This window comes from Chelon labrosus (genome assembly GCF_963514085.1).
Source record: "Chelon labrosus genome assembly, chromosome: 23".
NCBI classification, from domain to species: domain Eukaryota; kingdom Metazoa; phylum Chordata; class Actinopteri; order Mugiliformes; family Mugilidae; genus Chelon; species Chelon labrosus.
In genome coordinates, this window is record NC_140356.1 from 10,710,448 (window position 1) to 10,738,431 (window position 27,984).

The window sequence follows — 27,984 nt, forward strand, 5'->3', positions numbered from 1 at the left end:
TTGTTGTGGGGTACTAGGATGAGTCTCCACCTAATATATATAGATATAGATATAGATATCTTATTAAATAACGTATTTGCTGTGTTCATGTGTACAGTTCAAAAAGTGATGTTTGGAGTTAAATACTAGACTCCTGTCATTTAAGATCCAGTAACAAAAACTTCACAGATGCTGTTCACATTGGAGAAATTTCAAATCCAGAATCATGGCTGAATATATAAATCATCTACTGGAGAATACTGAGAAGTGAAACAAAATGTATATATTTTCAGTCTGGAAAAGTCATCAAAATTTTGGTCACAAACCTAAATGTCAGTTTCAGTTTAGTCTTGTTCATGTTAGTTTAGTGGCTGAGTTTCGGCAAATTTGTCATATAAAGTATTTAATCTGTTGGATTAAGTTCTGGGAGGGTGTAACCACCCCTGTTGTACTTTGCGTTTGCGTCGTGGACTCTCGTGGAGAGCTCTGTGTCCTCAAAAGGTTGCGCGTTTTGGGGGATAAATCGCCACTGCAACCGTGGCCGTGGCTAAAAACTGGACGATCGTTAAAGTTCTTCTAATCGTAAGAGGTTTCATCTTTTATTTTCTCGCAGTGCCGCATTAAAGTGTGGATACTGCCCGCAGAAATTGGACGTAGAGGGTGCACCTTTGCGCAGAGACTGGTTATACGCTGAGAGGCTCCTCTGGGTGCACAAAGACAGCGGCTCGCAGAGGAACTTGTTCGGAGTGAACCGGGGACGCTGGGAGGCGAAATAAACAATCTCCGGACTCGAAGTAGCGACGGTCGCGCAGTTTTATCCCTCGAAACACAATATTCCGCCACCCATCCAAGAAATACAAGGTAAGGACTTGTTTTTAATGCGTTTAAGCGGGACTGGAGGGCTGCGGAGCGGGTTAAACCTCCTTCGCTTTGGCTTCCCGAGCATGGTTGTTTTTGCAGAAAATGGCGTCATCGCCCTCTTGTTTCTGCCTGGCCGCGGTGGGGAGAGGAATAGTTTCAGAGACTTGTAGCAGCCTTTACACGTAGCGTTCACTTCCTCAAAGATCAAATCACCTACCCCGATGTGTTTTATTCAACATCAAGCGGTCAAAATAGAAGATAGCTCACGATTTCGCTCGGTAGAAGGACGCGCAAAGATGGAAGGGTCACCGGTCCTGTGCGCCAAGCTGCTTCTTGGAAAAGGTGGCACGGAGCCGCAAAACGCAGCGTTTTACATTCATAATGTTACCATCCTCACCGGCTCCAAGCTAATCCAAATGACCGCGGATGGTTTACTGTTATTACCATAGTGGTGACAGGCGTATTTATGGGAGTGCTGCACCTTGTCTTTGTGTGTATTTTATTCGGGTTAGCTCGTTTTTACGCCGCACTCCCCTGCCATGCTGCAATCGTTATGAGGGGCCTCTCTTCTACGGCGTGAAAGGTGCATTTTATACTTGGCTTTCCCTTTGATCAAGTTAAGCTGCGCCTTTGTTGCTCAAAATAGTGGCGTTTTTTAGGCTGACAATATAACCGTGTAAAAACAGATTTTCGGGGATAATGGGGGCGATGCAAATCGTGCCATGAGAACGGCGACTGCCCTGCGCTCTGGTTCGCCGCTTGCCAGACGAGGACAGCCTGAATGAGATAAAAATAAAAGTCTTTTGGACGAATCACACAGTTTGCACAAAACTGGGGAAGTCCGGCGCTGCGCAATGATTGTGCTGTCGCTTTGCGCAGAGAGAACAGTGGCAGCTGCTGTAACCGCCGCCACCATTTCGCCGCGATATTTTTTGTGTGTGTTGGCCAACCTTTTGTAAATAGTTGGGGACTCTTGGATAAAAGAGCACAATAGTATTCATGCGGGCCCTTTATGGCCTGTGAATGTGGTCCTAAGTCCCACTCCGGCTGTCCTGTCTTTCCCCGTCAGCTACGTGCATGCGTCCTAGCACTGGCCACCACACATCCACCATAGCGAGGCCACTGGGTTGCCTGTGTATACGCTCTGCTTGGTTCCTCCTGTGGCCAAAAGTCGATGACTGATCGCTCGCTGAGTGTCATAGCACAGGCCATCAGGATCAGATCGAAACTACCACAAAACATCAGCCACGGAGACTGCACATCGCTCGCCCCGTGCACATTTTTATTAAGTTTCCTGAGTTATGCAACCGCATCCCCGTAGAGCGAACTGCTCATCCGCCTTTATTTACTCGTCACCCATCATCGGATGGATATTTCTGTGTGTAATATCTGGTGAATTGGACCAGTCCCCGCGGCGACGACACTGAATTAGGAAGATATGTCATTTGCAAATCACCAAGTGCCATTTGCGTCACAGCCCGCGGCCTCGCACGCCCATGGGGGGCGATGGAGTTGCAAATGGAGACTGTGTGTGAGTGTGCTGACGCTGCCCCAGCTGAAAGGGAACCAATAGACACGGACCCGGGCGGCAACAATCTCTGTGCGCTTCCACTCTCCAGCAGTGCACCGACTTGGAGGTCCGTATCAACACGGAAGATCGCGCCGTTTATTCGGGATGGTTGGGTTTCCACCGCTCTGCCTGGGATGCGTAAGTGGATGCGTGAACACACTGGTGAAACCTGCTACACGGCTCGACAGGCAGGCCGGCCGGAGAGGAGTATATCCGTCCGGTCCTTCCCTCGTGGTGCTCGGTGCATGTGGCTATTGTGGACTCGCTCATGTGTGGATAAACGTCTTTCCACTGGATCGTGCTGATATGACCGTAAAACCTTTATTAACAGCGCACAGAATAAAGTCGGATTATGAGTCGGACGCTGGATAGACACTGAGTCCTTTTTTTTTTTGTTACATCCACGGCGCGCCACGCGTTTCGGGTTTGGAGATGAGCAGGGCGTTTTAATCCAGAAACGTTTTATTTGTTGCTGTTGCGCTTTTGGGCACTGCGCATGGTCTCATCCGCCAGACCTCACAGAACATGGGCAGAAAGTCGTGAAATTCTCATGTGCGGATTCTTTAAGCGTGGAAAACATTTACAAGATTAAGTCGTGCAAGAAATATATTTATATTGTATCCGTAACGTGATTAGTAACACAATGGTATCAAACAAACATTGTAGTTTATGATTTAATGTAGAATTTAAATAGAAAGTAGGTTTAAGACAGTGTGACTGAAACGTTTATGTTTACTGCAACATTATAGGAATAATGCAAACGTGTAGCATTTTAATTGATTTTGTAATATTGTCTAACACATATGATGACAGTGTCCACTTTCTGTACTGTCTATATAAAAGACTTAATGTCCAGCCAAGTTATGCAGCCTGAAACATGTACCCAAAGTTAAATCTGCTGCCCTGATGTTATGATCTAACGTAGACTGTATTTAGTTTGTGTTTGAAACTTTGTGCTGCATGTGTCTGTTTTTAGTATTTGATTGTGGCATTGCATGCACTGAGAGGTTCTGATGCGCATGTGCTTGAAGATGACCAGCTTGTCCCTGTAACGTTACCCACTCTAAAAGCTATAGCAGAATACATGACGGGACTTTGACACAATGAAGATGGTCAGTCTGAGCTTCAGGAGTAAGATTAATGCGTAAGTAGGACATGAGTGTAGATAACAAAGTGGGTTAAGAAACTTAAATAAATAGGGGAGAAAAGTTGGCCCAAAGTTTACAACATTGTCCTAAATCACATTTGTTTATGTCTATTGTTCAAGATGTAGTTTCATATATATGATATAATTTGCATTTGTTAGGCTTTTGAGGGCTTGAGCTGGAGTTACAGCTGCCAGGCCCTCTTTCCTCCCAAGGTATCGCAGGTGTCATTTGGTTTTTAGCGGAGTGGATGCTGACGAACACAACAGTTTAATGATGTCACTGTGTGATTCAGTCAGTTTAATGATGCGGTGTTTTGTTCGGTCACTGAGTCAGCTTGTCAAACCAGTGCGCAAGTTAAGTCAGTCAACAAATCTATTAACCTGCCAGTCACTCAACCAAGCAGCAAGGCTAAATAAATAACAATCCAGTCAGCCAGACAACCAGGAAATCAGATTCAATTAGTAAGAAAGCTAGTTGTGGAGTGAAAGGGGAGGATAATTATCCTGTAAGACAGGATGGTGTGGCGGGATGTTTTGAGAGTGCCCACAAACCAGTTAGTAAGTGCACCAGCCTAAACTAAACATCTCGCTTTGTCAGTGGTAGAGGGGGGACGCTTGTTTTAGCGCTAAGTCCTAATTGTTTTGTAATAGAAATGTCTGACTTCTTAGAACGCACATGTTTAAGTCTGCTGCCCTCATTACATGTGTGCGTCTGTTTTTTGTTTCATAGGAACTGTCACTGTTCTTTGCAGTTTTGACATCGCCGTCTACACTTCTCGCAGTTAATTATACATTTATATATGATTTTAGTGACTTAGATTTCAAAGACTGTAAGCTGAGCACCCACACCTGCCCTGAAAATGCCCATTATGCATCTCCCATGGCTATATTTATTTAAATCTGTGTCCGTGTTTCCTTTTTTTTAAATTTTTTTTTCCTCTTCACTCTGCCACTGTGTCTCTTTACATTGCTCTAATGTGCCGTGCGCCTGCTTTGATTCAGGACTACACAATGTGTCATACAGTATTCCTTTCATATCTGCTTTGGAAGCTCCAGTAGCAAATTTTAGTCTGATTTAACAATTGTGGACCGGCTGTTCTGCCACCAAGTGTGTTCTGGCATGAAGTTGAGCTTATTTCAGACTTTAAACGGCGAACGTCGCAGTGCAGGAAACTTTGTTAAGCAAAGACATCTGGACAGGAATATATAGTGTTCGGGACACCGATTGGTATTTCAGTCATTTTGTTAATTTGTTGCCATGGCGATGTAATGTTCTCCTACGGTAGTAACACGACATTTCCACACTGAAGACCAACTAGTGTGTGTTTGCATTGTGAGATCCCGTGTCTGTTCCTGGGCACATGTCGCATATTTTAGAGTCAGTGTCGAGCTTATCTGCCAAATCTGATGATTGCCTTGTCATGTTGCCTAATTAACTATATTATCTGATCATCACGATAAGAATGTGCCGAGTAAATAGATCAGAACAGAGTGCACAAAATACAGTAACAAAGAACAAACATCATGGCAGATGGAGCCCTAGATACGTACACGGGCCATACACTCTCAGTTATTGGTCGATCAAATGAAGCTCCAGATAGCAGTCAGCTTAGTTGGAGTCAGTTTGGTGGCAAGGTTAGGTAGTACGAAGCTTGAGGAAGGAGAAAGTTGCAGCATTGAACAGTGTTATCACAGATTTTCTTCATAGTGTTTAGGGTTACTGTCCTGGCGAGGAAAACTACACCCATTTTATTTGTTTTTGGTTTTGCAGATGCAGGTGTCACAGGCAAGTTCATCAGGAACACTGGCGAAAACTAATGCTTAAAACAGCCCTGCGCTAGATCTTATCTTCATGAAGTTTATGGTATTCGTCATTTGTTTCCAATAACAGAGCTGTTGAGTCACCTGTGTTTTCAGTGCGGAGGCTGTGGTGTGTAGTACTATCGCATTGTATATACAGTCATGGGGGAGGGATTTAATGCAGGACTGTTATGTTAGAATACATTTTTTTGTCACTAGCGTACCTAATGAAATGGCAAGGAGGTGCAGATGTGGAAAAAAAAGAGATTGAAGGCAAGTTTTAAACTGTGAGCGAGTGTATTCACAGGGTAATTTGTATAAGATAAGCTTGACAGACTTCATTTTGTGCTTGTACGCGTGTACAAGACTTAATTTGGCTTTCCATGTATTTTTATGCTTTAAATGCTGAGTTAAACAGTGTTTTAGAACATACACCTTTACATTATAGGTTAAATTTACACCGCGCTGCCTAAAATGCCTACAGTATGTGTGTATTAACTGTATATGTGTGGACAAGTGTGACAACAAGACAGCAACCGTGTTTCCTAGAACATTCAGAGTAGCAAAGCACATAAAGTGTCGCAACTACAACACGCCAGCTATACTGGTATATTTTCAAGCACTGGGGAACTCTGTCAGTAGGCCACCTCACTGTTTCCATCCTCTCCTGTGGTATCAGTGGTGTGTCTGCCAGCAGTCAGCATCATGTCAGAGTGTGGAGTCCCTCCATTAGGAGGAAGTCCTGTCAGACTGCCTCTGCACAGCCATAGGCAATAACTATTAGAAGACAGTGACTGCTGCCACACATCTGTTGGCTCCACACAGGCGTCCTTACAAAAGATACAACATTAACATACTCGCATTTGTCGGCTAGAACATTACATAGGCTGATGTTTTTGTGCAGCAGAGGAGAAAGGTTTTTTTGTTTCTGTCTCTGACACGGATGTATCTCATCTGTTGCCTCCAAAAGGGCGACGGAGGATTTGTCTTCTAAAATAAGTGATGTTCCCTAACGGGAGACACATTGACAAATTGATTTCTGGCTGGCATTAAACAGAATTCACTCTGGATTACCAGTGGAGGTGAAACTCCAACATATCTGTGTAAAATTGAGCGATGGACGTCAGGTGGCTTGCTTTGCTGGAAGTGATTATAATGTAAAAATAACCTTAGGTGAGAGTCATGAGAATTTTACAGGTGGAAAACGGCTACTCGGACAGTGAGTCATGGAGGTGGACTACCAGGTAGTGGGTGATTTGTTCAGAGTTATTATTTTCAGAATTAAGTATTAGCCATATGTGATTACTCCTTAGGATTGTCAGTATTAAGATTTTATTTCCAAGTGCCTCAGTTATTTCAGTCACATCTCACCCATTCCTTCCTGACAAAGGCTCCTATTATTCATCATTTTCTGCAGTATTAGCCATTGTTCCAGTGTTACCCTGATCATCAGCAGTTGTTTGTGAAGTGCCGTTCTGAAGAGGAAGGAAGGAAATGCCTCTTTCAAAAAGTTTTTTTTTCCATTGATCTTCTGAAATTGGTCTTTCGCCGTTTGTAGAGCACAGATTTGGTTTCATTTTCTTTGACATTTCCTGCGTGGGCTTCCTTAAAATCAAAAGCGATGTCATCATTCATCTCTGGCATCAACATATTTAGCTTTTAAACATTAGAAAGCTTAAGTTTGGGCTGAAAGATGGTTTGATAATGAGCAGCTTTGTTTTCTGATCTGCATCTATTAATGAGCAGAGTATTGGGAGGTTTGATCGAGGACGTCTCACCATCCTCAAATCCTCCGTTTGAGCCCCGGACACTTTTACTCTCATTACCTGAGTCAGAACAGGAGTCACCACTTCATAAGCACGTCTGTCTGTTGCCATGGAAACGGGAGAGTCCCCTGTGTTGGCGTTTGAGTGTATTATTGGCACACGTGTACGGCTAAATGTGTTTGTTTTAAACCCTTTTGTAGTACACGTCGGCTCTTTAAAAAAAAAAGTGATTTTTAAAGACAGTGGTGTGTGTGTGTGTTTGTGTGTGTGTGTGCGCGCGCACGCTCAGATACACACTCGGTCCAGCAGACTGCTGCTTGTCAAGTTTTTATGAAACACTTCTCAACAAAGTAATTAGCTGCTGCTGGTCTTGGGGTGGGATTTGCAAACCTTCCCGACAACATGGTACATTCAAATGAGCTTCGGGATCCTGAGATGAACCTGTTTGTTGATTACCCTTTAAAACCGATGCTGTGGATGTGAATAGTTTTACAAAGATGCACCCTGATGAACGGAGGTTTTTATTCGCAGTTGTCTGAAATTACCGAACCATTTACATTTTCTTATTCAGAATGAGTGCATCTCTGCATGGGTTAGGTAAAACACAGAGAAACGTCTACCAGCAGGTTGTCAGATGAACACAGACCAATGTAGAGACATCACCAGAGCGGCATGTTTTTACACTGTGGAGGGAAATGTTGTGACATCGTGCAGACCCCACACAGAAAGACCTCTTATCAGAATTATACCAAGTAAAGTTAACTTTTATTTTTTTTAAATAAAGGAGTTGAAGTTTTAGACTGGGGCCCTTTTGTGTGGAGTTTGCACGTTCTCCTTGTGTCTGCGTGGGTTCTCTCCGCTCGTTAGGTTAATTGGTGATTCTAAATTGGTCGTAGGTGTGCATGTGAGTGTGAATGGTTGTCTGTCTCTCTGTGTTAGCCCTGCGATAGATTGGCAAACCTGTCCAGGGTGTCCCCCACCTCTCGCCCTATAGCTGCTGAGTTAGGCTCCAGACCCCTCCCCCTTCGACCCTTCACAGGAAAAGCAGTTACAGAAGAATGAATGAATGAATTGAACTTTTAAATGATGTTGTTTCCTGACTGGTAGAGGAGACAGACTTTTCAGTCCTGAAAAGTCCTGATTTCCCATTATAGTTAATGGCTGGTGTTAATCTCCCTCCATGATATAAATAGAACCTGGATAGGTGCAGAAAGTATTAATGTGCCTGCTTATAATTTATTTTAATAGTTCCTTTTCACTCTGATTGTGTCCTTATTACAGCTCAATCCTAAGGTTCAGGAATGTCATACTTGACCTGTAGCATCTCTCTGTCATCATTTTCTTTTCACATATTTTGATGTTTAGATGCGACTGTGCCTTTGTATGCTGCTGAATTCATGTAATCCGACACATGCTAACAGCATCTGTCATTTGTTGTGAACTGACATCACATCCCACTTCTGACAAACTGACATTTCCTAGTATACTCTCCTTCACTTGAGGCTCCACTCCAGTTGAGCTCATCTGTTAAGTGGCAGCTCCGTCACTGCAAGTATCCTCTGATGTCGTGTTACTTAAGTTCTAGTTCATCATCATCACTTCTAAAAGCAGGTATTCAGAAAAGTCTCCACCCTGAATTTCACAGAAAATGGGCTCATCTAAAAAAGTTGTTTTCTAAATTTAAAATAAAATAAATCGTTTGAAGTCTAATTGTCCCTTTGATTGGATATTTCACATAAAAAGTAAATTGTCAAGTCCATTAAATGACATTGACATGATACACAAAGCCATTTGTGTTTGTGCTTGCATGCTAAAACTCTCCCCAATTGCAGTGGCCCATAAGTGTGTGATAACATCATTTACACAGCTGTTTCTGTGCATTGTATTTGATTTAATTTCCCTTTTACATACATTCAAAGCTGGTCATTTACATAAACGTAGGTTGAAGACGTTTAAACTGATTTTGAACCGCTCCCCAGATTCCATGTAGACAAACCATTTTTTCTCCCCTGGTTTTTTGTGGGTTAGGGCATCCGCTTTATGCACGACACCAGTAATGTTTCAAACAACTGTTAACAGAAATGGATAGATTATTTCACTGAATAATAATAATAATTCACTATATTTGTTCCAGTGGGTTAGAAGTGACTGTGCCTTTAAACAGCTTGGACATTTCCAGTAAAAGATGTCATGCCTTTAAAAGCTTCTGATTGGCTAATTGACATCGTTTGAGTCAATTTGAGGTGTAGTTGTGTATGTAGCATACCTTTTAACTCTGTGCCTCTTTATTAGACGTCATGGGAGAATCAAAAGGAATCAGCCATGACTTCAGAAAAGAAATAATGAACCAAAGTCTACAAGTTTGGTTTTATCCTTCAGGCATTTAGAGCAGTTTCTAAATACCTGAAGGCTTCACGTTCATCTGTATGAACAATACTATGCGAGTATAAACAAGCCGTCTTACCTGTCAGAAAGAATGAGCTGCAACTTTTTGTAAGAAGCTTGTGGACTTAAACAATTACTATCTAAGTGTCTATACGCTTCTGACTCACTGAAAATGTGAGGAAAGAATCGAAAGGTAAAATAAATCTTTCTGTTAGTCTGACATGTCACATTCTTTAAATGTGTGATCATAACTGGCCTAAAAATGGGAATATTTATTTAGTTTATGCAAACTTCTGAGGCAACAGTCTCTTGGTACACAACAGTGACTTCTACCTGATATGATCCTCGCAGATAAATTAGCTAATTAAGTTGTGTGAAGGTTCTCTGTCATCCAGGTCTAGGTGGATCCAGGTGCATCTAATTAAGTTGTGCTGTTGCACCTGCTACTGCTACAACAATGAAGCTAGAGCTAGAAGTTTGTGCATTACCTGACTGTAACTGTACTAAGCATCATTTGCATTAAGTTCTATGTTTCGGTGTTGTATCACCACTGTGACCCCTTGTCTGTGTTGTTCTGTGCTGCATGTGTGTTGTTTTGGAGATGTCACTAGACTACAAAACTTTTCAACTAGAAAAACATTATAAGTGCATGCTTTGTCTCCCTCTGCTGGTCTTATTGCGGAACTACAAATCTTTCCAGGTGCAGATAATGTGTCTGTGACAGTAGCTGTATCAAGAAAGCATTTAACATCCACACTTTCCTTCCTAGTTTTAAAACTAAATTGTTATTTTGTGCTGTCAGTCCATGTGTTTGCAATTTTAAGATAGTTCACTAAAGCTAGTGCATGCAAGTTAGAAATCTGCGTCATCCCTTTCTCATAGTGTGCTGTTATTCCTTTCTCTCTGCTAATTTCAACACAAGTTTAGGGCACGAACAGCATGTTGTAACCAAACTAAATTTGGCAGCTGTCTCTTGCAGTGTATCCAATTAGTCCAATATTTGACTCTGGGGTTATGTCAAGTTTAAACAAATATGTCAGTTTTCGAACTATGATGACAGCTAAAGCTGGACGTCCTGTAGAGTGGGACTGTTCTGCATGATCTGCTGCAGCTGTTATATTAAACAAGTGCTTTCAAGCATTTATTTGGGTTCAGGTAAAGTGTGGTTGAGTTGTATCAAAGTCTTTTACGTTTAAAGACCACTAGAGGGCAGCAATGTTTATCTCACCACCAGTGCTGCCACACAGGAACAAATGACAATATCCTTACATTGTCCACAACAGTCTGGTACAGCAGTTTAAACAGACAAAGGCAAAAGACTCAGGCAGATAGGAAATCATTCCTACGCTAAAAGCAATAATGTTTAAAAAAACAACAGCACTTAAAATCATTTAAAATGTCACCCACGCAGCTCACCACCTGTTCCAGAGTTTATCCTCCTGGATGTGTCATACTCTATCAGTGCAAACTGATTCAATAACAGAATGCAGTGTGGACCTTGAACTTGCCTATGTATTATACATATATATATATATGTGTGTGTGTGTGTTTATGTGGGGAAAATAGCTTGTGCCTGAAGCAAGCCTTTATCTCAGTTCATGTTGCCTTTTTAGATCACTTTAAATGTTGACTTCACCAATACAATGCGTCAATAGAATGACCTTTTATAGATTGTTGCTAATGCATTAAAATGTATGAATGCATTTACAGCATGCCTGATACATCCATTAGCATATGTTTAGGAGGCAGTAGTCTGCTTTAAAATGCACAATGCTTCATGTAGCGTGATGGTGCAGGCAACATGGGTTTAATTGTCCTGACTTGTGGTTTCTATTTTAGGAACTCGGCAGCCAGTAAACACACGACACTGTAATATTTGCTGCGTGTCTTCTAATGCATGCTTTCACGAGAGGTGTTGGCAGGGAGGTATTTAAGCGGGTGTACATTTGGGCAACAAGAAGATTTTTGTTGTGACTCTAATCTCTCTAATGCATTTTAATTAATGTGATTAAACAAACAAGGAACCTGTGTTTTTTTTTTTTTTTTCTGCATGTGTGGATTTCAAAATGCTATAAAAAATATCCTATCCTGCAGTTAAGGCTAAGGGTAAATCCGCACAGGTTCAGACGTAAACAAGACAACATTTCATTATTTAGAAGTTCATCCAGCAGACGTGGTGTTTCATTCAGTACAGTGTTTGGCTCATGTGGGGTGTTGTTGCAGGTTACAGGTGTATGCTGGTAGTGAACGTGTGGTGCAGCAGGCCAGTCTTGGCAGCATGGTGAAGGCCCAGAAGTCAACTGGGAGGAAGAGCTCTTACTGTCTACGAAGACAGGTACTGGAAAAAAAAAAAAGAAAAAGAAAACAAATGCAGCCTCTGTCCCTTCACAGCCAGATTATGAAAACACACCAACTTTATGTTAAAACCCACCTGTGCAACCTGTCATTTAAACAACTACCATCATATAATGGGCCTATTTTTACACCACAAGTGTTAGGGGTTAGAAAACAGAGTGTTGGTGATTTTAAATGTGCTCCTGAACATCACATTTTGCACTGTTGCATGTCTGACATGCAGAATGAATTTTACTGTCCATATTCAAAAAATGGACAGTATCATGAGGCTGAGTCCCAGCCAATGGAGACAGGGACAGGAGCCCACACGGAGTTTAAATACTGGTGGTGGTGGTGGAGCAGCAGGTGGAGTTTTTCTGGGATTACCAAGAAGAGGTGGACATGGAGAAGAGGAAGAGGAGAGTTACACAAAACATGGCCTGAAAAGCAGAGTGACAGATTTAGAAAAAAACAAAAACAGGGACTAGGGATTGAATGGCTCAAAGTTTGCGAGCAAATAGATAACTGGACAAGAAGTGGTGATGAATATATGGAGAAGGAAGTGATTTTGACAGCGTGGGAAGGTGGTAGAGATAAGAAAATCTATAAAATCACTGTAGAGGAAACCAGGCAGCACGTCCTTATTGAACTTTCACCTAAAGTTGCAGCTCTTTCTCTGTGTAGACTGTAACTATTTGGACACGTCTGTTAAAAAAAAGTGCAGAGTCTCACCTTTAGTTCCAGTACGTGAACATAATAGAGGGAGCTCTATGGAAGATAGACACCTTTGACACATGATTTAGGGGTTTAAAAGTAATTGGACAAATTAATTGAAACTAAACCTTATTTAGTCTTCATCCCATAGACAACAGCAGACTCTTTGTATCGTTGCTTGTTCTGCCCTTGGTCATGTTTCCACCAGATTGAGATCGGGTGATAGACTCCACGTCTTCACACTGAAAGGGCTTAGTTGCTTGAGCCATATGTTTATGGTTGTTGTCCTGCTGTTTTTGTGGCTTACCAGGGGTTTGCTTCTTGTGGTGGAGCCTGTGGACAGTCATGTTCTTTAGTTTTTGCTACAGCGACACAAATTTAGTTCGTAGTGTTGTCATTTCCTGTCTTCTCACACTTTTCAAGTCCACCGGTTGACATAAAAGTCTGCGTGTTCAGAATCTGTAACGGATTATGTGTGTGTGTGTGTTGCACAGATGGCTTCGCCGAGCATCTGCAACATACCGTTGAGCTGTTTTGCAGCCCCTTTGATTGAGCCGTGTAATGCACAGTGTGTGTGTTTGCACGGTGTGACACGGTGTCCAAGTGGCCCACTTGTCCTGCGGTGATGTGCCGTAATGTGCCTAATGTGGAGTCATTTATCCCTCTTCAAGGGCAGAGCAGGGACACAAGGAGTTAGCGAGACAGACACAGATGGAGAGAGAAAATGAGGATAAATTGGTGGGTGGGAGAGGGGAAAGGATTGGAGACTAGAAGAGAAAGGAGGTCTGGTTAAGAGACATGACTACACACAGACACACAAAAGCACAACACGTAGACAGATAGATGTGCGCACACTGAGGAGTTGGTGTGGAGTCACTTATCTGCTCAAGGGTGGCTGTGTGCGACAAGGTTAATGTCCCCCTACAACATTTCTAGATGCTCGGGAGACGTGACACACACACATCTGTTGTGACCCCTCATTCTGCCCAACAGCATTTATTCAGCTGCTAATTTTATTTGTAATGCACTCTCTTTTGTCACATTTATTTATTTAGATTGTGTGTTTTATCTATTTTTTAGGTAGTTGTTAGGACACAATTCCCTTGTCAGCAAAATGAACATATTAGTGCTCTGTTCCTATTATTCCTGTTATTAAAACTGCATAATTAGTGTCCTCTGTGTGAATGCTGTATGTAATTTACATTTTTTTAGGGCTAATATTGGTTCTGATCTCACAGAGCGGTGGTCACACAGAGATGGAGGAAGTCCAGCTCCATCCGGAGACCCGGCACCCGACCCAAGAAGGTGACCAGTCCTCGGACCAAGCCCACCTCCAGACCTCAGCCTCGGCTGAGACGCTGTCAGAGAAGTGTAACCAGGTGGAAACACCAATGGACCTCCAGGAAAAGGGCGACTCCCAGTCCAAGCCCCTGTGGAAGCCCATTCCTCCTCTGCTGCCCAAAACCGACGGGAGCGCGACCGCTGAGACCAGGGACCAGAGCTGCCAGACTGAGGAGCAGCTACAGCAGACCAGTGCCTGTAAAAATGGTCATAACACAGGTGGGTAATGTTTTCTTCCCTTCTTGCTGCTTTGATTTATCCGTTCAACCTACAGGTTAAAACACTGTCAGCCTCCAGTGTAACATCACAGCCACAGTTGCTGGAGTTGTGCTGCCTGTGTGCTTTAAAAAAAAAGGAAAAAGATAGTTTGTTCTCACAGAGAAAATGGCAGCTGAAAAGAGGATCTGCCTCTGGCTTTGAGGAGCACAGTGTGCACCGGCGGTTATGTTGCCAAACGTTTATGAAATGCTGTCTATTTGGTACTTGTTTTATTACATTAACGTTGATGTTGTTTGGGGGGGGACTTGGGTAAGGTATGAGTCATGCATCCTGTCCTGGTTTAAGAATAAAAACTCTATTGTTCCGACTTAGTAATGTAATCCTGTTTTTACAATGAGCTGTTATGAAAATTCTGGAAATTATCTTTGCTGTAAGAAGTTTTTGGTTGGTTAGTTTTCTAATATGAAAATGTGAGTGTCCCGTACTGCATATATGCTGTGATTACTTCCAGCTAAGCCCAGCTCTTGGGAGAGAATTGTAAAATGTACCAGAAAGGAGGCCATCTTTGACTTTCACTTTCCTACTCCCCCCCCCCCTGCTTTCCTTATAAACACACATAGTATAAACTCATCGTAAAAGAAACTTCCATTGCTCTTTGACTCTCCTGCAGACGGGTGCGTGGAGGTCGGGCTGGGGTTCACCGACCTGCCCTACTGGCATTGTAACAGCTTGCCCGGGGGGAGATGTGGTGGGGGGGATGGTGATGAGGAAAACACACCCTGTCACACATAAATACATAATCTCCATCTCTCTTCATGTCAAAGTCTCTGACACAGTTGTCACTCACGTTTCTATTTCTCCCTGTGCTCGTGTCAGTCTGTTTGCTGCTCTTTTTTTTTTTCTCTCACTTATCACCGCATTTAGACAGCAGACGTGCGCGTGACGTTTGTGTAGTCGGGCTCACGTTGATCTGGTTCGTGAGACAGCTGTCCCCCTTGCTTCTCAGTGGTGAAGTTTACATGGACAACTTTCATCATCCCAATTGAAATCACCCTGATTAGACATTTTAAGTTGTGGTGCGTTGAACCTGATGGAAACATAACAGAAGAAGTGGTTTTCCCAATTTATTTGACAACACTGAATTAATTCTAGAGAAGAAGATGACCAAGTCAGACCCATGTTTTTATTGGTGCTACCTACATCAGTTCAGGCTTCGTTCACCTTTTCAAATACGTGTGTGAACAACTCAAGTCAAGAAAGTTTGACCTCCATGTTTCTGTGCCTCCTGGAAACTTGTCACGTCATCTGATGTTTACCCCACGTGGGTCAAATATGCACAGAAAGAATGGATTTATCCACTTAAAGAGAAGAGTTGCGAAGTGTTTGGCTCTATTATTATCCTATTAAAGTGCCACTGAATCTTTTTTCAGGCTCAGTCATATAAGTCTGTTCCGACAGAGGCGTCTGTACTGTCTGTCTGTAGTTTTCTGAGTAGTTTCATAAAGATTACTGATAAACCTGTACACTCCTTTCAAATGCTCTCCCTCAGTTTTGCATATCATTTGATTAAACTCTGTTTAACCTTATGTATCACAGGCTTTATTTCCATTCCTGATACATAACACCAAGTCACCAAATCATCAAGGCCAGCACAGGTTTGACACGGGCCACTGTGACGGTTTGGGCCTTTTCCCTACAGAAGCCTTTACACAGAAAGCATCTCAACTCATAGCCTTGTCATCTGAGAAGACGTGACTTAATATTGGAAATAACAAAACTACGAAAAAACATTTCTGTCTGGTTGAGAAACCGACTTGTTATGATTCACAAAACCCAGCATTATGCTCTGATCGACTGTCAATGGATCTTGACATAAATTGTAGTTTGTTGGGCTGTAATTTTATGTGCGTGCTTCAAAAACCAAGCAAACATTGGACACGTATCACAGCTGGAAATACTCGCGGTGCTTTATGTGGAGCTTTGTCCCAGTCATTGCTGTTTTTGTTGCAGCAGAAATGATGTTCTCCATGTCTTCTGCGTCAATGTAATGTGAAAAGCGTCTGAAGTGATTGCAGTGTTTGAGAGTGTAATAGTCCTGTCCCTGTGGTTCTTTACCCTCTTCTGTTTGTATATCTATCTCCTTAAAAAGTTAAGACAGTATTGATGTGAAAATGAATGTATTCTCTTGATTGAGAGCACATATACGTCAAAACAGCCGTTGCGGGTCTTGCAATTAGCTTGCATCAAAAGTATAGGCACCAAGTTCCACTCCTGCTACTTTATATTTAACTTTGTATACAAAGGAAAATTTGAGTTGTTTGGCAGTGGGACAAATAAAAGCCTATTTGTTATTTTTTTTCCCCCTCTGACAGATTTTGAAGACAAAATGAACCTCTAATTGTAGAAATTGCACATATTTGTACTGGGTGCAGTGAAGGGCACTAGTAGGACATGTTGAAGATCATCACAGTTTACCAGCAGCCAGAAACAAGAAAGCCTCACAGTATTAATGTGGCAATCAAGAACTTAAAAGTAATAAGCAAAGCAGCTTAGTAAATTAAAGGAAACACTGAATCCCTGCCGTCATCAGGATTGCTTTATTTATTTGATTATTTTTTTTTTTATATCTGACCCTGTTCCCTCTGGTGATTGAGCTCAAGCAAAACACATTTTCAAGTACACATCAATAAATTTCTCCCTGGTCACGTTCCCGTTTTGGCAGTTAAAGCGGCTCTTTGTGAGACTCAAGCGAGAATATCAGATCCCAGTGCTCCGACCAGTGCTGGGACTAAGAACACAGATTTGGCAGCGTCGCGCCTCTGTCTCTCGCTGCATGTTTTCTATCGGTTGCTAGTTTTCCAACAATAACAGAACATACTGGCCTGATCAGAAGGAGTTTTCAATGAGATGGATAGAGGTGGAGTAAACGTTTGTTAATCTCAACAGCCTAATAATTAGGAGCAATCGTTCTCTCTGGTTGGAATAATTAAAAAATAGTCTTGGGTCAAATGTGCCGTACAGGCCTCATTGTCTGGCTCTGATACTAGTGTGTGCACGTTAAACACTTTTTGTTTCACCTCCCCAGAATCTCTAGGTGATGCTGTGTTTCTCAAAGACTGTCATATTCTGATGTAATTATATGCTCGCTTTGATCAAATGCAATCCCTCCCTCCCTCTCTGCAGGTCTCTGTGTGGAGCCTGGTGATCCTCCTCTGCTCCAGCAGCCTCTGCAGACCTCCAAGTCGGGGATTCAGCAAATAATTGAATGCTTCCGTTCAGGTTTGTGTCTTCTCATTGTCCCTCATTCCCCTCTGATTTACGATCTACCGTCACCGCTTCCTTCCTCTCTTCTGGATGTCTGTTTTCATTGTGCGGCACAAAAAAAAGAAATTGCCATCAAATCCCTGAAATGCAGCAGCAGATTTCCCCACGAGGAGAATAACTCCGTCGCTTGATTGTTTGTTGCTGACGACATGCTGCAAGTCATCCAACGTAATCGTGTTTAACGGAGGGCTGCAACAAATTAGTAAATTATAAATTAATTTAATACTCTCTCATTTAATCAGTTAAGTTCTTGACTTGGAAAATGTCACATCATTGTGAATATACATATTTTATTTTATTAATAATCCACACAGCTCATATTCAATTTTCTATTAAGACAAAACAAATCACTATAAATAAATGCCTAGACGCAGGTGATGTGTCACTTTTGCTGTAAAAACTATTTCAATTATTCATCAGTAATCCAAGTAGCAGATTATTTTTCTGCTGACAATCATTTATCTGCTCTATTTGAGCCAGAGTTGTTCGGTTTAGCCTGAGCAACTCCTCTCCTTCCTTGCCTGGCGCTGGTTCCAGGCAGGATCATGATATTACGGGGTCAGCGTGGTTATCCCCTGCTGTTGTGCTTTACACTCTCGCTGCAGCACAACACGGTAGCATCTTAACTGAACCGGTGGCAAAAGGGCAACAGATAAAGTAAAGTGACAGGTGAGAGGACGCAGTGTGTGTTTGGTGTTGGTCTGTTTGAGTGTGTCTGCATCTATGTGAGTCACCCGAAAAGTGTTTACGCAACGATTCTGCATAACAAATATAACCGTACTTTCTTGTACTAGTACTAGCTGTTTCATCAGGGCTGGAGAATTTTTGTAGGCTGGATGAGCTGCACCTAAATGTCAAACTGCCACGTCACCGACAACATTTATCTAAAAGACAGCCAACCACTACCTCCCTCCTTCTCCTTCTTCTTTTGGGTTCATTGGAAGTGCATTACCACCACCTGCTTCTTCTACCTCCTTGTTAAGCTAACATTGGTTACATATTGTAACCCCAGTTTCTATGAGTGAACGCTTTACTTGACAACCTATTTTAAGGTTTATACTCTATATACGTATATTGAGACTCTGGGGAGTGGAGGCTTATAACCACAAGACCGTAATTGTAGTTTCTAATCCATGGAGTGTTTTATCAACATGAATCTAGGCTAACCACCACGACTGCTCTTCTCTGTCTTACAGGTACCAGCCAGCTGAAACACATGCTGCTGAAGGAGGTGGACACCATCTTCGAGTGTAAAATATGCCGCAGTCTGTTCAGAGGCCTGCCCAACCTCATCACACATAAGGAGTACTACTGCCTATCGCGGCTGCCTGAACCCGACGGTTAGCGACGCAGCACTTAAGCATTCAGACACGCACACACATAAACACGTCTTCAATAAGTTTACATTTATAGTCCGAACTCAAAGCTAGGAAAAAAAAACGTGGAAGAGCAAAAAACTCAGTAATAAATTCAAAGGTCAGACAAGAGCTTTTGTGAATGCTGAGGATGTTCAAATAAAAACTTGACTCCAGCTTGGGCATATAAACACCACACACACACACACTTTGACCAGATTCACTGATTTCTTCATCTACTCAGGCCTTTTCAAATTTTACTTTCACTTTCTGTAACTCCCAAGGTTTGTTCTCACACTCTTTCAGGCCATCTGCCTCCTACTCGTTCTCCTATTATCTCCTCTGTCTGTGCACTCACACTCACTCTGCAACATGTTCCATATCAATCAGTTTTCCCTTCACTCAAAGCACAGTCCCTTGTCCGTTGTCCTCTCACACAAATAAGAAAAGAGACTTTGATCTTGCAGTATTTGTGTTTTCATCAGCGTCTCATTAGCCACAGTATGTCCCCGTGCCTCTATTCTTCACCGCTTACTCCGAGAAACGACGCCGCCGAGGAGACTCTTAAAGTAATTTCTCTGTTACCTATCGCTCATCTCCTTCTAAAACAGAAATCAATCTCAACACAAGCAGTCAATTATATTTTGCTCAGTTTTCTCCACCGTTATGATTGCCTGTTATAAAAATAATCTTAAATTCATCTGCTCATAGTTCTAATTAAGTTGTTATTTGCACCAATGACTTGGTTTTTCTCACTCAGGAGTTTATTGAATAGCTGTTTTGATAAATGACTTAACTGATGTCTTATTTTCACCATTAACACAGCATGCATTTATTTGTCAAATTGAAACTCTCCAGTGATAAAATTCACTACCTCCTTTTTCTTTCCAGTCTGCATCTAACAAAAAACTTTTTGTCGTCCTCATCCATTCAGTTCACAAACAGAGTCACATAAACCTATCTGCATTACAACTGTAGTAAATGTTTTTTTTCCATTTCCATTTAGTTGGAAATTGAGGAGAAGTGGTGACCGGCCCCTGCACGATGATCTTGTCTGTTTAGATTTTTAAAGCTTTTGTCTGATGCCTGGGCACAATTTACAACTACAGGGGTGCAGGTTGGGGTTCAGCGTGTTGGTCAAAGATATTTTAACTGGGTGGTTTTTCTGCTGATGCGTGAGCTGTGCCCCGCTGGTTTTAGTTTCTCTTTTTAATAAACCCCCTGATACGTTAATGCTTAATGGTGGTAATAGTAAAACATGGTTATGTAGTAGCCTCATGTGGAAGCTTTGGGACAGCAAACTCATTTCCTCTTCCACGATCCTCATTGTTTTTGTAGCAGATGTTTTTATTACAGATTTAAAGCTCTGTCATTCATCATGAATTAATAGTACTGATCAGAAGTTCCAACAGAAGTACAAAAATTGACTATAATAATGCTGATTGCACCTGAACTTTACCCATAACCATGGTGTTTTGTTTTTCGTTGCAGGTCCACCGGGTGACGACAGACAGAGTGTAGCCATGAAGGATTTATTGGAGGCTATATATCCCAGATCTGACCAGCCAGACTACGTAGTGCGGCTGGAGCCCATCCAGACCACCAACAAGGCTGTGTTCCAGTACGTCACCACAGAGGAGGAGCTGGCCAGATACCCATCGCACACACCTAGTGCCAGAGAGAGTCCGGTAGCTTGGGAAGGAGGAGATCCAGTGGAGGGTGTGGACAACAACCAGGCCAACCAGCCCGGTGCAGCAGAAAGCCACAGCAGCACAGGACACGGCCAGGGACAGAGGAGATGGGAGGCAGAGGAGGAAACTAAAGAGGAGCAGCCACCGGCTGAAGACGAGGGCTCCAACAGTGGGGTAGGTGACAAATGTAAAAATGGAGTCAGACTCGATATGCAGTGAAAGTCGGTGTTTACATCCTTGAACTGGTTTTACCTGGATGCTCAAGTTTTCAGCGTTCCCTTATTTGTGATGTTAAGCATCTTCTTTGTCTCATTTCCACCCAGGTGGAGGACGTGACAATCTCCTGTTGTCTTTGCGGTCAAGACTTTAACTCACGCCGCAGTATCAGACGGCACTGCCGCAAAATGCACCAGACGAAACTCGAGGAGCTCAGAAAGTTCACAGAGACACGCACAGTTCCTACAAGCCTGCTGTCTATGGTAAAAGGTAAGAATTTATACAGTTACATGAAAGACATCTTTTAATTAGTTGATTGGAGCAAATATAAGGTTTTATGTAATTCCAAGTTTTGCTATAAAAGTGAATTATGATTTTTTTTTATAACGTTGGAGGTCGGCCAAGAACTCTCAGCACACCCACTGGAAAGTCCTGCCCAGTGTGCCTCAAAACCTTCGCCACCAAAGCCAACGTACGCCGCCACTTTGACGAGGTGCACCGCGGTCTGCGACGGGACACCATCACCCCCAGCATTGCCTCACGCCCCGGCCTTCCCTTCTCTCTGGAGGTCACTCCTCCCAGGAAGAGCAACAATGCCTCTCCCACACGGAGCCAGAGCTCCACCAAGTCCACGCCTGTGAACTCTAAAACGACGGCGTCAAATCAAAACCAAGCCAAACCCCCGAGTCCGGTCCCAGCCCCTGCACAGACGAACTCGGCCTCATGCCGCTGCACGCTCTGCAAGAGGAACTATAGCTCTCAGGTTGGTTTGTTGACGTTTAAGATTTACTGGCTTTTAGTGTCTTGAAAGTTGTGTTTTCATGATTTTATCTGTGTATTTCAGCTCATGTTGAAGAGACACATGCGTATAGTCCATAAGATATACAGCATCAAAAGCAACAAATCTGCCCCCACGCCGACCGCTACCCCTACGACAGCCACTCCAAACAACAGCAGCACTAACCCGGCTACTAGCAACAGTGTGAGAGTGAAAGAGGAAGCAGTAGAGCCCTCAGACGAAGATGACGATGAGGAAATCGAAAGTAGTCCAGCCCCATCTCCTAGCGACAGCACTGGGACAGCTAAAGGAGCGTCTGTGGCACAAAATCCCATGAAGGTGAAGGAGGAGGAGGCTCCGTCGAGCCCAAAGATAACATCATCCTTACCTTCATCATCCTCCCGTGGGGCCAACACGTGCAGCGGCAACGTGGCCACCAAAATGACCAAACTGTCGGTGGGCTTTGACTTCAAGCAGCTCTTCTGCAAACTGTGCAAACGACAGTTCAGTTCACGTCAGAACTTAACGAAGCACATCGAGCTGCACACGGACGGCAACGACATCTTCATCAAGTTCTACCGCTGCCCTCTCTGCCGCTACGAGTCACGCCGCAAGCGGGACGTCCTGCGTCACGTGACTGTCGTCCACAAGAAGTCCTCCGCATACCTGGCGAAGATCATGCCCAAGCTGGAGAGCAGGGCAGTGAAGAGGCTGGCGGAGGCAGTCCTCAGCAGCACCAACAAGAGGACGGGCACCGGCGTCAAAGAGGAAGTGAACGGACGCCACGCTTCGTCGTCATCTTCCTCCTCTCCCTCACCTCCTGTCACTCGAAAGCAGGAGTGCTCCACAGCGACCCCAGCCCCCACGTCGGCCTCCACCTCCTCCACCCCTCCTCCTGCCCCTGTAACTAGGAAACAGCAGGAGCCGGTCTTCACCCCATCCCCTCCTGTCACCCGTAAGCAGGAGAGACAGCAGACGCACCAGCACCGCCCGGTCAGCCCGCCTCTTACCCGCCGCAGCGAAAAACACTCGCACCAACGCAACTCCTCCTCCTCCAACACCTCCTCTAGCAACCAGACCCCTCACACCCGGCGACACGACACCCAGTCGGAGAGCAGCACAGAGACGACCTCCACTGAAGTCAAGGTGACCAAGAACTTCTCCCTCCACGCCTGTGACCAGTGTGGACGAGCCTTTGCAAAGAAGGTATTTGATTTGAAATAACTGACGTAAATAATGAATCTTTTAAAACCGTCGTAAATAATCCTGACTGTGGTGAAGTATCCAGAACATGAGTGTCTCGTTTTCAACCACAGTGTGCAGACGTAAAATGACACTTGATTGTAAATGATCTCTAAATTCTTTTTCTCAGCTGTACCTGGAGTCTCACAAGCGAAGCCATCGTAACGCCGCAACGACGGCAGCCAGCAGGAGGAAAGGAGTCAGCACCCGCTCTAAATCCCTGGTCTGGTGAAACACACACTGTAAGAACACACAGGCTTTACCTGCAGCACGACAACTCTCCCACTTCATCTGTCTCTCATCGTCTCGTCGTCCCTGTTTGTTTTTGGCATCAGATTTCCTCCTGTCTTGTTTTCTCTCTTGACCCCTGTGGTATATTCAGAAACCACACAGAGAAGCTGTTGAGCGAACGTGATCTGGTTCGTGATCTGACTCTTCTCTGTGACAAGAGAGGTGTGTTTATGTTTAGGCAGAAGAACGACCGGTTCTTCATCTCCAGCTTTCAGTTATCTGTTCGGCAAATTTATCAACCAAATTCTCGCTGATTTCTCTGTGTTAGTCTTGAGCTGCTTGTAAAAGTCCAAAAACTACAAATCGTCCCTGAATCATGGGGTTACTCTTCACACAGCTTCAGGTTGTTTTCCTGATAGACTTCCTGATAAACACACATTTAAGAGTCAGTGCTGATACAGCTGCTTTAAGAGGAAAACATTGTGTGAGATAACAGAGCATGTTCAGTGGTTTGTTGACTCAACACGGAGCGTAAGCCGGGACTGATAGCGAATCAAACTGCAAGAAACGGGGAAAGCCCCTTCAGGAATGGTCCATGCATCTTTTGGTACTTTGAGTTTGATTTTAACACCAGAGACAAAAACTGGAAAAACATCTGTTATTGATTCTGGTTTGTAAATCAAAAATATTTTCCTTGAATGAAACTGGAAGTAGGGCGGCACAGTGGTGTGGTGGTTAGCACTGATGCCTCACAGCGAGAAGGTCCCGGGTTCGAATCCATGGGCTGACTGGGCCTTTCTGTGTGGAGTTTGCATGTTCTCCCTGTGTCTGCGTGGGTTCTCTCCGGGTACTCCGGCAAAGACATGCTCATTAGGTTAATTGGTGATTCTAAATTGGCCGTAGGTGTGAGTGTGAGTGTGAATGGTTGTCTGTCTCTCTTTGTTAGCCCTGTGATAGATTGGCGACGTGTCCAGGGTGTACCCCCGCCTCTCACCTGGTGACAGCTGGGATAGGCTCCAGCAGACCCCACGACCCTTCACAGGAACAAGCGGTTACAGAAGATGAATGAATGAAAGTGGAAGTAGTCTACATCTAGAACATTTATACACCGCTCTCACAGGCAGACGGATCATTAAAATGGCCAGAACTAAATAAACTTGGTGCGAACGTTCAGATGACATACCTTGTGTCATAAAGTCTAAAATTACATCTGAATATTGTTCCAAAGTCATGTTCTGGGTCTAAAATCATTGACTGCTGTTAGGGCCAATTTAATCTTTATTTTTATTTTATTGAAATTTACCTCCCCCTGCTGGCACTTTTATTTTGCGACACCACCAGGAACTGCTTATAGGTAGACAGGAAGTGAGGCCTGGCAGGTGACCACATGAGAAAAACGCTAGCCACAGTCGGGAGCGATATAGTTTTTTGACCACATATAATCACATATAACTACACACACATAGAGATAACTTTAGAACACGAAATACATTAGAAATTAGAAGCTTTTTGTTTACATTTACATTGATACACGCATACATCGTTTGAGATATTTCAGTTCAATTTAGAAGGATAGAAATCCTATTTTGGTTGGAATTATTTTAAGTTTGAACGTGCGTCCGAAATCCCCCCGCCTTGGCTCGCGCGGCGGCTTGATGGTAAGAGATGTTGACAAAGACAAGTTGCTGAAACAACTGCTGTAAACAACTTCTTCTTTGTCAACGTTGTCTTCTTCTTCACCTACAAAAACGTTCAGTTTTATATGAATCAAATGTTGGATGCTTTCTTTTTTCATAAATTAAAGGACGGAAGGTAAATTTAGTTGTTTAGCATATTTACTTTCTGTTTTTTAAATTGAAAATCTAAAAGAAAACCTTTCCTTTAGTTATTTTGAATCTAAAACCAACTTAAAGTACCAAGACGTACACAGACCAGGAGTAATGCAGAACCGTGGATCAGTAAGAAAGACTTAACAGTTATTAAAAATCACCACTCATCTCCAATATACCACATGGGAACTTTTAGAAAATCAAGAATTACAAGTGGAGTTTGGTGTGCTGGTCAAAGCAGCAGCACTTCTGGTTCTGGACACTGAACATCATGATGAATACACACCTACTGACTGATCTGTGTATCACCCTGCTCAATGTTTTTCCTTTCTCATTATTTACCTCTTTCATACCATCTTTCACTTATTCTGCTCTTTTTTGTTTGGTTCCTTTTCACACCTGTTTCTCTCTCTTTCTCTCCCCTCACAGACCGCTGGGCATAAAGGACGAGCGAGCCACTAACAGTGACAAAGCAAATCAAAACGTTCACCTGGAAATGTAATAGAGGAACGCAGCACGCACAGGGAAGAGATGAGAGAAAAAAAAAAAACATGAAGGAAGCAAACAAAAGGAACAATGGAACTCGATAGAGGAGTGAAGTAGAGAGGTGTTTACTTTCCACCTTTTGCTTAGGAACCAAATATATTGTTGGAATCTGACGTTGTTGTATAGTTTAACGATGAAGCCAGCCAGGCTGCTGGACGGTGGCGTATTTACCTACTGCAGTGTGTGCGTGTGTGTGTGAATATGGATGAATCTGATCCTCTGCCTTTGGCAAAAACATGAAGTTACAGTGTGGATGTGTGTGTGTGTGTGTGTGTGTGTGTGTGTGTGTGTGTGAAAGCGAGAGGGAATCAGAACTGGATCGTAGCCTCCGGACACACAAAATATATCTGCGTCGTCGGCTATTACAGTGTCAATTCATTTTCAGCGTGCGTCGGAAATCTAATATGCACCGCCCAACTGACCCCGGTGATTGGACCACTGTCACACACACTGTTGTTGCTACAGGCAGAAACTGTGCAGCTTCACATCTTCAGAAGGCTGGATGCTCGCTTTGGGATAAAAAAAAAAAAAGTTGACGTTGTTTCCTGTTCATATTGAAAAGCAAACCAGCAGGGCTCTTGTCTGAGTCCTGCTTTAGAGGTTTTAAAGGGTACTGGTCAAAGAAAGAGAAATACCAAAGTAGCATTTGCAGTTTTCTTAGTTTTTCATCTCACATTTTCTGTCTATTTACCGTCATCTCTGCTCGGTCTGATTTAATGCTTGTAATCAGTGTTTCCTTTACTTTGACAATACCTTGTTTAACCTCTAATTATTAACCAAAGTTTCAGCCCCAGTTACAACCTGGTTGCAAGACAACCAAAAGACACGCTTTCTACACCAGAAGGGGCATGATGTGAAACTTTATGTTGTAATATGACACTTAATCAAATCCCTTATGTTAAAGGATAGAAGGAATTGCAAGTTTCTTTAATATGAAGTTGTTAATTTTCTTCCAAATATCAAATATTTAGTAATTTAACAGCTCAGTGAAGCTCTGAACTCACATCAAATGAACATCGCTCTAACTCCCTGTATGGTTCATGTATCAGAATCAGACGATGAGGGGTACTGTGTGTCTGGACGGGACAGGTCACCTTTATTACTGCAGCAGCAGCCGCCGCCATACTGCCTTAGAAACCTTTAACTGGAAGAGTTTATTTACTGACTTATCTTCACGTTCCACTCACTCTCTCTGTGTTGGTGTACGATTCATCCCAAAAACAAGAAAAGAAGTGTTTCTACGTTTGCGTCTGAGCTGCAGGTGGATCAGGTGTGAATTGGCAATCCTGATCACAACCAGCCAAAGCGAGGGAACTAACTCCTAACTTTAAAGTTTACATTAAACTTTTTTTTTTCTCAAAGGAGCGTATTTAAATTAACTTTATGAACTTTTCTTTCCATTTTTCCGACTAAAAGCTGCATCAGTTCCATTGAAAATCAGCTTTTGTTTACTCAAGCTGAAGGGATTTGTATTTGTGAGGTAACGGCTCCCGAGTGAAGGTAGTCTTTGAAACACTGGCACACGATATAAAGACTGAGGAAGACCAAATGTAGATACTGTACGTCTTAATGTCCAAACAGAAAGCCATGAAGTGGAACAAAACCAGAAACAAAATACATAAAACACCGAAAGACCAAACTTTATTTTTCTAACAGACGCCGTGTGCAACAAGGTCTTGACAACGTGTAAATATGAATTCATCCTGCACGGATGCTTATAAATAATAGTTATAATAGTCACTATAGTTATCGACTTGTGTTGGTTGACCATAAGCTTCAGACATGTCCATTAGTTACTGACTGAGGAAAGTTTGTTCCACGATTAGTTTTTGTTTTCTTTGAAGGAGGATTAACTTTTGTTAAAAGAGGAGCAGGAATCAAACCTCAAGAATCTTTTAGATTATTTCTTTTTTTCTTTTTTTTTTTTTTTAAATCTTCGCTCTTCTTTCACCATAAGTTGTAATATGTTGTTAACTTCTAGAGAACTGGAGAAGAGTTAGAGAAGCTTTTCAGATGTGACGAGAATGTTAAAAACCAACCACTTATCAAATAAAAACGTTCTGCTTCAAACCCGAGTGGAATATTCTCTGTGTTTTATTTTGTTTTTGTTGTAGATTTCATTTGCCTTCGCAGGAGCTGCTGCTTCAGACAAAATGACAGCAACTCAGTAAGAAACCGCATTCCAGCGGCCTACGTTTGAGGAAAAAAAAGGTTCACGGTATATTATTCTCCCATGTTATTGTCAGATAATAATGGCACTGATTAAAACTATTAGAAAACATCAATGAGCCACACTATGACACAAGGTAACATCATCAGTTAATGAAATGCAAATTACTTTTATACTATTAACCTGCTGTTTCAGAGTGAGCTGCCTAGTTTTAAGATGTTGCCATGTTGAACTTTAACCCGAAACAACCGTAGTGTGTCCTGATCCATTATATCTGAGAGAAGAAACTTGGCAACTGACAATAAAACAATCTGGACCAATAGACACAACTTCAGGCCAAAGGTGAGATTTATACCGTATATATTCAATTATTACTAAATATCGGAGCTGAGTGGAAGTCAAAAAGGCGGTTTGAGACTTTTCAGGTAGATTGTTATTAAATGGAAATGGATTTTGCAAGTAAAACGTAGTCATCATGATTGACTG

General features: G+C 42.8%; 1 protein-coding gene across 2 annotated transcripts; it reads left to right on the forward strand.

Annotated features, from left to right (window-relative positions):
- The first annotated feature begins 698 nt into the window (after positions 1–698).
- Positions 699–27,403, forward strand: znf800b (zinc finger protein 800b). 2 transcript variants are annotated; one of them, XM_084573693.1, is made up of 11 exons: positions 738–840; positions 11,732–11,843; positions 13,795–14,116; positions 17,300–17,395; positions 18,637–18,780; positions 20,287–20,660; positions 20,810–20,972; positions 21,098–21,465; positions 21,547–22,686; positions 22,853–22,964; positions 25,212–27,403. In XM_084573693.1, exons 2-10 carry the CDS (start codon positions 11,787–11,789, stop codon positions 22,952–22,954), a joined length of 2,766 nt encoding a protein of 921 aa, XP_084429819.1. In that variant the 5' UTR covers positions 738–840; positions 11,732–11,786; the 3' UTR covers positions 22,955–22,964; positions 25,212–27,403. The 2 variants fall into 2 exon arrangements, with proteins under 2 accessions (XP_084429820.1, XP_084429819.1); XM_084573694.1 differs by lacking the exon at positions 11,732–11,843 and having other exon boundaries at positions 699–840.
- Positions 27,404–27,984: the final 581 nt, after the last annotated feature.

Excerpts from the sequence above, each read along its gene's own strand:
- znf800b (XM_084573693.1), top strand. The coding sequence starts at position 11,787 with ATGGTGAAGGCCCAGAAGTCAACTGGGAGGAAGAGCTCTTACTGTCTA. Across the intron at positions 20,973-21,097 it reads CCTGCTGTCTATGGTAAAAG|GTCGGCCAAGAACTCTCAGC; the intron begins GTAAGAATTTAT and ends ATAACGTTGGAG. Across the intron at positions 22,687-22,852 it reads GACGAGCCTTTGCAAAGAAG|CTGTACCTGGAGTCTCACAA; the intron begins GTATTTGATTTG and ends TCTTTTTCTCAG.